Below are 12073 nucleotides of genomic sequence, written 5' to 3'. Positions count from 1 at the left end.
TGTCAAGTGTTATTTTTATTCAAAGCGGGTTGAAATCAACGTATCATGGATATTTTATAGTAAACTTACAATACAAATTGACTTTATTGAATCGCGTTTCTTTGAGTGAGATTTCCAGCTTGTTAAGTGAAATAAATAATTGCTCGCAATCATTGTGACAACCATCCGCGATGGTTAAACGACAACAAACACAAAAGGCATAGCGATCAATCAATAGAAAATCGATTTCCTGTCTACTATGGTGGATGTATGTGTAAGAATAAATGTCAATGACCTACACGGAATCCATCAATGTAACAGACTGTGATATCGCACAGCACACACGTAGCAACACACTGGATTGGTGAATATTAGCCTTATTGAAGAGTAATATGTGTAAAGGTAAAACTTATCAGACCGCACACTCACTTGATCGTTAGATGCTGCTAACACACGCCACCTGTGCTAGTAGTCATTCACAAAATCGCTATTAAACGTCGTCAGATATATGGAGAGTTATTATATTAACATGCTCTCTATACCCGATATGTCGCAGTGTCGTCATAAACTATTCTTTGAGCGTATCCTACCCTCGGCAAGAAGAAGAGAAGATCGAAAATGCCTTTGATGTGTAGCAAGTTTTGTTAAAATCCGATTCTATCATAATATTGAAAGCGACATATTAAAACTCGGCTGTATTACCGTTGACACTGTGTAGCACTGTGTGTGCTTGATATCGAAATGTCGAACGCGGGTTTGGAAAGCATTTTTGATTTTTTTTTAAATTTACATTTTATTTTATGTACAGCTATAGCAAAATTGTGGCGACTCAGAAATCGCGACTTTTATTCTATTTAGACAGAGCACGACTACAACGTACAAGGCTCAACGAACCAGATATTACTGTAAACGCTGACACAACAGTGTCTTTTCATTTAACAAAATATTTGTAACTTTATAATGCGACCTAAAGTTGCAAATAAAATCGCTTTTTATCTCATATGATATGATTTAGGAGACGTTCATTGTATTTTCATTATCATATAAAACACACCTATACTAGAGTTCCTGGTGAGGGCTAGTTATCACATCGAACAGAATGAAGTTTCATATGTTTTTCCAGGTTTTCCTAAATGTCGATTGAGGGCGCTTGCAAGTAAGTTGCCCGGTCCTTGAATGACATATTCGGTTTCAAGCTACGCCGAAATTCGCGTTAACAAACATTAATTTAACAAATGTGCCTAACGTCTACTAAAACAACTCGTGCTGTTTTTCATATGATGCTCATTTGCATAGTGACATATATCTATATATGCATATGAAGAAGAGGCCCGTTGCATGTTACGTCACTAGAACTCACGAGCCATATTACATGCTATTTTAGTTAGACTAAACGATGGATGCGAATATCTAAACAGGAACGTGCGAAATATAAAATATATAAATATGAGGTTATTACGAGGATACCTCAAAGTATGCACGAAGACAGTACAGCGAGAGTATCGACCGACGCGCAGTGTTGTACTGTCTGATTATAACCTTATTATTATACATCTTTTCCTTCCAAAGATACATACATCATGGGAATGTCGAAATCCAAAATGTTTATAACAGAATTAGCGAACTTCTTTGTGTGGAGTCCGGTCAAAGCCTGGTGGCAATCATGTTTGTTTTTATTATTAGAGGACGCTTACGCGTGTAATCATTCCATATTTGGAATTCGCATTTCCTAATATATACCTATATACCCCCCTGATAAGCTATTTTGAACTTTGTGGTAAACTAACCCAAGTAATGAGAATATTATTGATTCACAAGTTGATGGTAAATTTAAATTGACAATTGATATATTTACTATGCCAACAGATTAAATGGAACATCACATGTATCAGACAACTACAAATGGTTTATCATTTTACGTTCGTTGAAAATGTTATGTTTGTCTAATCATAACACACGCTGACTAAAACGTCAGAGACAAAAGTCACACTTGTTGTATGTTCCTTCGCAGCTGTGCTCCAGATCATGCCTGATTTATTGTGATACCGCACTCCAAGCGCAAGTTTATGGTTTTCGGGCGAACAAAAACTGAAAAAAAAAGTATTGCAGAAAAACAAAATCGTACAAGGAATAGTTGGACAAACTCAGGTAAACCATTTATTGATATTTTTGGAAGAATAATAGAACGAAAATCATGAACTCGTTGTATTCAATAAATTTCACCCTTTATAATTAAATCCCATTGTATGTACGAAACAATGGGAAACTATATGTGCACCTCTATCCTCCCTGGATGCGAGTTATGAACAATTCATCTAACACAGAGAAAAGCTATCTATGGGTAGAGTGCATTAATATGCAGCAAAACCTACACGGATTGCCCGACTACCTACCTACAAGGACACATATTGGTATAGCAAGAGGGGCTATGGGATGGATACCATTTGAGGTTTATATTGATATTTTCAAATTATTTTTTTTCGGTATAAGACAAAAAATCGTTATTAAAAATTTTGCTACCAATCGGTTATTTCAGCTTTACTTTCAGTGAATGACAATTTATTTTTTCTAGATATATTTAATGATTTAAAAACAATATGATAGAGATAATATCCTGCACGAGTATTTTGTGTAGTTTTTTTTAGGGAAAATTTTATTCACACCAAAGATAAAGTAATGTGGGCAAACATCTAGATGGCTGCAAGTCTGTTGTTTTTTATCGGATCAGAAATTGGATTGTTATGGACATGTATTACTACATGCATAATACACAAAAATACACTTTTTCGAAATAAAACACTGAGTGTTTACAGGGACATAAATGTGTCATTAAAGTGTTTATCTATAGGGCATTCGTGGATGCAATCAATTTTATGGCAGCAGTAGTAGCTCAATTGGGTGAAACAAAACTATAGTCTGTGACTTTAAATGGGAACTGGGCTAAACATTATGGCATATGTGCTATTGACCTAACTATACGACCAAAGGTAGAAACACAATTTAACGCATGGGGAAATAGTTTTATGTTTTATGATGTTCGGATCATAAATCAGTTAGCAACATATCAGTACCATTCCAAGCACCAGATTGTGAAGGAAATACTTTTATGTACTATTATATGGATTTGTCAACCTACAAGTACAACTTGAAATAAAGACACATGGCCTAATGGGGTTTGACAATCTGCATTCCGTAAATGGTGGTGGTAGTTCGAATCACGTCACAGCATTCTTACATGTTTTTGTACTTCAGTATTTCAGAAAGCAGAAGCACCAAGGATGTCTCAGCACAAAACCCTAGACTTTAAATATTTTACTAAGTGTTAATGTATAAGACACATTTGTATTCATGTAATGGGAGTTACTAAAACAGTTTTCTGTCAACCTGTTTTAATCTTGAAGTACTTTGCAGAAAAAGCACACATATGCTGTTTCAAATTAACATATCCGACTTTGCATGGTTCATAAGGTGTTTATGTACAGGGCACTTTTGTATACAGTCTTTGGTACGCAACTATAATAACCACAACGATTATTATTGACTGTGACTGCATAGTTAATACAAAAATAAAATATTAGCAAATATATACCATTTTAAAATACCACACATTTCCGTTTTAGGGGATATTTTTTTTATGTGATGAAATCAAACCATTGGAAGGATAGAAAATTGAAAGGTGAATAAGATGAAATTGATGTAGTGCGTACTAAGCATACAGAGAATTGTGGATTATATGAAAATGGGGTTAGAATAGAGTAAAGGCAAAAATACCACAGTGCAAAAAATTTGGTATTTTAATTTATGTAAAAGAAAAACGTTTGAAGATGCTATTGTTTGATATTCACAATATTTAGGCATTGATTCTACAGTTACACGAAAGGTTTCAATTTTAAAAAATACACACTGATTCAGCTCACACTCCTACTTGAACACTTTCCAATACATGCTACTTGTGGAAAAACTTTTCAAAATATGAGCCTAGTAAAACACTTTTAAAAGTGTTGTGATAATAAGCACTTTTCAATATATGCTCCTGATGCAAACACTTTTCAAAAATGTATGTCTAGTAAAGACACTTCAACAATAACAATAACATTTTTCAATACGTGTTTCTGATTGGAACACACACTGTAGTATCATTCCCAAAATATTGCAATCAAAACACTGACACAGGTGTTTGTATCACACAATTATGCGAATTATATTGGGGATAAGCTTAAACACTTTAAATATTTTACACCAAAACAGAAACAAATATTATTTTTCTAACAATACTGTTATACTATAGCTCATTTGCGGTTTTAAGGAAAACAGTTTATGTGGTAATGTTTTTTATTAATTAATTTAAATTTTGAAACACTTTTACAGTGCGTGGAACACATTTCAAAAATAGTACCAAAGAGTTTTATCGAAAGAACTGCGCTCGTGAAATTATAGTAGATAACGCGGATTTTCAATTAAAACCAAACACGTGACAAAAGTAATAATAATAACTAGTAGTCAATATAATATATTCTTATCTTCAATGTTAGCTTCCCCCAAAACGTTCCGGTTGGTTGGTCGTATTAGCATGGTTACCAAGAACACCTCCAGCTCTCGTTTACTGCTTGAATTTTGATCTTAACCACTTAGCATACCTAACTAGTACATTCCAGCTCATATATGTTTTATAATGGTTTCATAAAACAATGTGGACCTTTGAGATATTTACATTTTATATCACCTAAAGTTGGTCGAGCGTTTTTTGATTTACACAAAGAGCTAATTTACATAATAATATTAATGGTTACGAACTTCCCGGTGAGTCTGTCATCGAGCACCAAGTACGCTACGTAGGGTGTTACACGTATTCACATGCTGCCACGTTGATCTTATGATCCCATTTACTTTTAATAAAGAACCTTATAACAACACGTTTCCTTGTAGTCAGTTATTTACCAGTAGTGTGGTCCACGTAGTTTTTTAAACATTGTAGTGTGTTTTATTTCTGCTTAGGGATTGGTAGGGGGGATCGTAACCCCTTGTGGTGAGAACCAGATAGTCTGGTCCACCTGAAGGACCTCTTTGTTTAACGTTCACGTTATTGTTTCTTAGTTAAGTTGCGTTGTTGTTTTTGTCTGACTGCGATTGAAAAGTTACTTCTACTACTACTACTACTAATAATAATAACACTAATAATAATAATAATAATAATAATAATAATAATAATAATAATAATAATAATAAATATAGCTGCAAGCAGCGATTACCGGCTTTCGATGCTATGCCTGTGTTAGCGCTGAATTGCATTTATGCAACAGAGTTATGACATTACACTTCTATGATATCTAGGGTAATGGAGACATGTACTGTGATCCGTTTACTATATACTATAGGCAAATCTATCACAATGTATGTTGATCTAGTCACAGCATGGTGAACTGATTACATTATATGAATTATATGCCATATATGGTAATTGAACATGTTAGTAATTTATCTTGTTCAATGCCTTCAATATAGGATTGATTCCATGTTTGTACTTGCAATAGTGCCTGAGATATTAGTAATATGCACATTTAATGAGTTCTATGACCATATATGGCCATTGAACATTTTCGCAATTTCTCTTGTACAATGCCTTCAATATGGCGTTATTTTCATATCTCTAACTTCAATAGTGATCGAGATATTATAGATATGCATATTTAATGAGTTCTATGACCATATATAGTCATTGAACATTTTAGCCATTTCTTATTTCCAATGCCTTCAATATAGCATTGGTTCCATGTTTGTACTTGCAAGATATTAGGGATATGCATATTTAATGAGTTCTATGACCATATATGGTCAGTGAACATTTTACCCATTTCTCTTGTCCATTGCCTTCAATATAACGCTACTCCCACGTTTGTATATGCACTAGTGTTTGAGAATTTAGAGACATGCATATTTAATGAGTTCTATGACCATATATGGTCAACAAATATTTTAGTTAATTCTCTTGTCCATTGTCTTCAATGTAACGTTCGTTCCATGTTTGTACATGGAATAGTACTTGAGATATTAGGGACTTGCATATTTAATGAGGTCACATGACCATATATGGTCATTTACTGTGTTAGTCACATCTCTTATCCCATAGCTTTAATATTGCACTGATTGCATGTACCTATCTGTGATAGTGCTTGGGATATTTCAAACAGAATGTACAGGGCCCTCCCCCCTTTCCCATGATGCTTTGCATGGTACAATAAAAAAAATTTGAAAAAACATTCTAAAATCATTTTCTAAAAAACGGCTCGTCGCCTGGAGAAACCGTTTGGAAAAATAAATACTATGGCATTTGAACTTTCAAAATATATGCAGGGTTAGTGAATTAGTCAAAAAAATATGCAAATGAGATGCAAAAAAAAAATTCTGAACATACTAGTAAAAAAAGTCACGTGACCGCTAAAGTTTTTTTTGATAATATTTGTAGCCCTTGTTCCACTGCTGCTACCATAAAAAACTGGGAGCACTCAGACCCTCAGAAATGTGTGCAATTCGGCCTATAATCCAAAATGGCGGCCAAATGACGTCACATATCAAAAATCGGAAACTTTGAAGTTTTAGAGAATTGCATATAGATTATTTCTGTAAAGTTTTACGTCAAGTGGGCAAGCCGTCTTTGAGAAGAAGAGTTACAAGACTTTACAATTACAAAAGGCTTTCGATGCAGAAAATCATCGAAAGCCTAATAAATGAGGTTATTACGAGGATACCTCAAAGTATGCATGAAGACAGTACAGCGGAACTATCGACCGACGCGCAGCAGAGTTCGATGCGACGGCATACTGTCTGGGTGCATAGTTTTTGAGGTATCCTCGTAATAACCTTATCATTGTACATGTTTTCGTTCCAAGGATACATCCCGGGAATGCCGAAATCAGCGAACTTCTTTGTCTGGAGTCCGGTCAAACCCTGGTGGCAGCCATGCTTGTTTTTATTATTAGAGGACGCTTACGCGCGTAATTTTTCCATATTTAGAATTTGCATTTCCTTATATGGTAGGGTGAAAATACCCCGTAAGATACCGCAAAATTACGACACGCTGTAACTTATTGCGTTACGGTGACAGATGTATAATAATAATGCTTACGTGCTTGTTGGTCTGGTGAAAATATTCACAATCTACTTCAATAAATATTCTGCATTGGACTTTTACAAACAAAAAATTGGATTGAATAAATTTCATTTTCCTATGATGGCTAAAACAAAAATTGTGAAAAAACACAAAAAACGTAACAGTTTAAAATTTAGGGAGAATTGCTAAAATTTTAGAATTACCTGCCCAAACGCTGGAAAATTGTGTTATTGCAGTTAAGAAGGCACCCATGTCATTTTCATTACTAACATGTATTATTAGAAATATCAACATGCAGCGAACGTATTATACAATAGTATGCTTATTCGAATGAATGAGTACCGAGTAATACTCGTGACTAATTTGATCGATTCATACATTAATCGGCTGATTAATTCATTCAACAAAAAGCGCTTGAGACGCCCAGTTCTAGAAATGTCTATTTTGTTGTGAAAGTTAAATATATATCATGGTGTACTATCGACTCAATTTATTGGGAGCTACAACATTATATCACGTTTCACATTCAGCAATTTTCTATTTTTATTGACATAACAGAAAAACAATATATAAAAACAATTTAACTAAACATATATTACGGTCACATGATATTGACAAAACATTGTATTGTACTGTATTGATATGTTATGTATTTTTGATTATCATTGTAGGTTGATGTTGTCATTTTGGAAGTGGGCATGGGAGGCACCTACGACTGTACTAACTTGGTGAGACGTCCAACTGTCACTGGAATTAACCTAGTGGACTTTGATCATACTCAAATATTGGGAAACACGCTAGATAAAATAGCTTGGCATAAAGCCGGTATATGCAAGGTAGGCAAACAATTTGTAAATTGTAGGAACATCAGGTGTCATAATCTTTGTGTAATGGTTTGATCAATTTAAAAAGCAATTAAGAAAAACAAATTTTGCACCATGTATGCATAATTTTCAATGATCATTGTGTTAATATTACCAGGTTACAATATTTCATAATGTTTAATATATTCAATAACTTTTTATATATTTGATATTTGATGAATGGATGACTTTAAACATTTTTAAATGTTCAACTATGTTATCCCTTAGCCGGGTCGACCAGCTTTTACAGTCCCACAGTCAAAAGAAGCCACCGATACTATAATTGCAAGAGCAAAAGAACTACACGTATGTATGCATTTTATAAAACTGTATCACCAGTTTCTATAATTAATGGTACATCCTGACATACTTATGACAGTACAGGGAATTGTGAGAAATTATCAAAAACAGTAGATAGTTTACCAGAATCCAATAATTGCAATGATTTGAGATACAAATGCCAGACATTGCATAGGCAACTGTTAGTTTCTTAATGTTTTGTCAAATTTCAGAATTAAAGACGGTTAGATTTGGGAGGTAAAAGATTAATTAAGATTAGTAAAAGACGTCCAAGTTGTACTATACAATATTATAGATAGTTTGAAATTAATTATCAGAAATAATGGTTATTGTCTGACTATATTACTCCGATGCAATCTAGTCATTTCTGGATTGTAGCCAAAAACGAAACTAAAAATGAAACAAAAAAATTGAAGCATGAGGTAATGGCACCAAACATTCCCAGTCAGAACAAGAACAAAATGTTATTGAAATAGTATTACAATCAGTGGGTATGCGTGATGTATGGCAAATCGGGATTTAAGTTGTGGTTACTACATCGTGGTTGCGATGAGAATTTTAAATTTGCTAGTAACATATTGTGTAAAAGGGACCGTGAGGCAATGAAGCCCCTGCTTCAAATTAAAAAAAGTCTGGTGCCACTAAACCCATATGATGGTGATGTAATATCTAGTACTGTATATCAAATGATTAGTCCCCATTTTACTACTTTCCACTGATAATTCGCTGCATCACTTGTTAAGTTCTATAGAATGACATGGCGAATAGTAGTACATATCTACCTTAAAAACATGTAAAAGACGAGCTTGATAAGACGTGATTCACTGATTGTCGTATATTCACTTCTTAAAACCACTATGTGCAGTGCAGATGATATAATCATCTTAATAATAGCTTTTATTTTATAACAAAAGTGAGACTCGGATTTGAATAAACAAGCCATGTGGTGAATTTGGATAAGCTTTTTTAAAAATTATCTAATGTATGAGTGATTGGTGTTATATAACTTGTTTATTAATTTATTAAGAATGTCTACAATTCAAAAACGGAAAAGTGACACTAGGACTCAATTTATAAATTAAAAAGAAATAAATTTACATACCAATGACATATTCAGAAGGGGTGCCTCTGTATTGAAAAAAAATGCCCCAATCTTTAAGAGGTTAGTTGACATTTACATCATGTAGTTATTGCCAGATATCTCATAAAGTTCACAAAGAATGTTCTTAATTATAAAGAAGGGGTTTCTTGAAACATAAACCAAACAATTGGATTTTAGGAGAGATATGAATGATACAATAGAGTGGAGTTATCTGTGGTAGAGGTTTGTCTTTTTGAAATGTCCTAAAGCTCTTCATAATTCTGTCATGTTATTATCAAATAATAATTTGTGATTGTTCAAGTACTAATACTTATCGTCATCAAATAAAATATGTTAATGGATGTTTCATACTGACAGGCACCACTTCAAATCGTACCTGAGTTGGGTGACTACGATTGGCAAGAACAAGCTATAGAGCTAGGTATACAAGGAGAGCATCAACACAGAAATGCATCATTAGCAATACAGTTATGCCGTACATGGATCGAAGAGCATGAAGCAAGTATGTGTTTTCGTTAACTTAGTGCTGATACAATTACATATTTAAAAAATAGTATATTCCAACTTCAATTTAAAAGAACAAATTATGTAATTAATATGTAACGATATACAAAATTAACCACAGTTCTGTTGATTATATGATGAATAATGCCATTAAGACGTTATTCAAAATTATAATTGTTAATATTCCTGAGAATAAGTACAATTATTTATAGTCATTATTATTATAGTCCTTAATAATTTAGATTTTACAAATATGCAGTATTTGTCAGTAGATTGTTATGATAATGTAAGAACTGGCAACTTCATCACAGAGGGCAGTAGTTATGAAATATGACATGCATTAATTAAACTAAAGGCATGATATTATATACACGTCTTTCTTCTAATTCTTATGCACAATGTTATCTCCACTGTGTTTCCTAGATATCCTTGGCAAGAAAACAGATTTCGAAATAGTTCACACCGACATCGTGGATACCTTAACAGCCCCATCACTCAAGTTATCAGACACGTTTAAAATTGGTAAAAATTGCAATATTTTAATATACAGTCGACTTAATCTCATTGATTACATTACATAACTAATCAATCCAATGGTGCACTTTTACTTTACCTATTCCCCAATCCAAATATTTGGTCATGATGATCATGCTCGGTATTTATTACCAGAGAAGACCTCTCTTCAGCAGAACAGCATTTCGTTATGGATGTACAAGGACCTAACATGTTAAAATATGTCGTGAATGGATTCTCCAACATGGTATTTAATAACTTGTTATCATTAAATAATTCAGGACTACGAAACTCTCTCTGGCCTGCACGTTCACAGATCATAAAACGTGAAAATGTTACATACTATATGGATGGGGCACATACACAACTTAGTACCAGAACCTGTATCAAATGGTTCGAACAAGCAGCAGAACAAGAAAAAACAATTACTAGGGTATGTATTGAGAAACATTCAAATAGCTGTACATTCACTAACATTATACAATTAACTCTCCATGGACATTAAACCGTAAACATGACGACTTCCCCGGACAACTTCCACTCTATAAAACACTGCACACTGATGACGAGCACTGTGCTTATATCAGTAGGTTGTATAATTAAATTTAAATCCCGAGATGAACATGCTATGGGATTCGTTAATGTTTATTTACAAGTAAATTGGTTTTTTAAACATAATAATTAACAATATAGAAAATATACTAAATTTAATATCCAACATTTTTTTAAATGTAGAGCATAGTTAGCTCGTAGATTTGATATGATAACACAGCAACAATCTTGGACTTGCTGATCACGGAGAATTGTAAACACTTTTTTTCTCTCAATCTGTAGTTAGATGAGAAACGGCTAATTGGCTAAAATTAGACAAGGATGTCTGCTTCATTAATGCGCGGTTAATGACTATTGCCTGGCTTTGATAGACTATATACACTTTTTGAAAATCAAACACGCGTTATACGACGAGCACTGCACTTTATCAATGGACACATTGACAATTTATCTATATTGACAAACTGAAACTTTAAATATGAAAATAAATCTATAAAAATGGCACAGTCCATCATTGACATAATCTTCAGTATCAGCATCATTTTATCATACGAGAAATGTGTTCGTTATGTACCTGTGCAACCAATTCATACTATCTGACAAACGTAATGTCGATTGGCATTTAAATAAATAACATTGATGGTAACTTTCTCAAAACGTATATTCTGTTATTTGCATGTGAACCTAGTAGCAATCATAATGAGAGCAGATCTTCTCAGTAGCCAGTAGCGTTACTTCACTGTCATGAAGGTCACATTGGCAAGTTATCTTATTATTGCAATAAGTAGGAACTCCAGTAGCTAACATCTTGACAGTCTGATTGTAGACAGTATCTTTGGATGGTATAATATTTCTTGAGCAACCTTGAGTGACAACCCTGGGAGATCTTTGCTTAAGAATCTGTCTCTGCAGTAAATCTTGACTCGTGGATCCGGGAACAGCCACCAGTAGCACTGTATACAATCGAAACCTATAGTTAGGCTGCCAACGCTCACACCGGCGAACAGTAAAACGCGGAGACACTTTATAAATTTTTGACCAGTTTAGTATGATAGAAATAATAACCCCAATAGACAGAGTGCACGTCAAGACCGAATAACAGTGGTTCCAGCATTTTATAATACATGCTTTCTATTGATAATTGCACTTTAT

General features: G+C 33.7%; 1 protein-coding gene across 1 annotated transcript; it reads left to right on the top strand.

Annotated features, from left to right (window-relative positions):
- Nucleotides 1-2335: 2335 nt before the first annotated feature.
- Nucleotides 2336-11230, top strand: LOC144344838 (folylpolyglutamate synthase, mitochondrial-like). The gene is made up of 7 exons (XM_085491869.1): nucleotides 2336-2428; nucleotides 7759-7923; nucleotides 8179-8256; nucleotides 9710-9854; nucleotides 10280-10378; nucleotides 10651-10802; nucleotides 11204-11230. Exons 1-7 carry the CDS (start codon nucleotides 2336-2338, stop codon nucleotides 11228-11230), a joined length of 759 nt encoding a protein of 252 aa, XP_085347995.1.
- Nucleotides 11231-12073: the final 843 nt, after the last annotated feature.

The sequence above is a fragment of the Saccoglossus kowalevskii genome, chromosome 17, assembly GCF_978046115.1.
Source record: "Saccoglossus kowalevskii chromosome 17, keSacKowa6.1, whole genome shotgun sequence".
Lineage (NCBI taxonomy): Eukaryota > Metazoa > Hemichordata > Enteropneusta > Harrimaniidae > Saccoglossus > Saccoglossus kowalevskii.
This window is presented reverse-complemented; position numbering and strand designations above follow the sequence as displayed.

Excerpts from the sequence above, each read along its gene's own strand:
- LOC144344838 (XM_085491869.1), top strand. The coding sequence starts at position 2,336 with ATGCAGCAAAACCTACACGGATTGCCCGACTACCTACCTACAAGGACA. Across the intron at positions 10,379-10,650 it reads ATCAGACACGTTTAAAATTG|GACTACGAAACTCTCTCTGG; the intron begins GTAAAAATTGCA and ends TAAATAATTCAG. Across the intron at positions 10,803-11,203 it reads AAGAAAAAACAATTACTAGG|TTAGATGAGAAACGGCTAAT; the intron begins GTATGTATTGAG and ends CTCAATCTGTAG.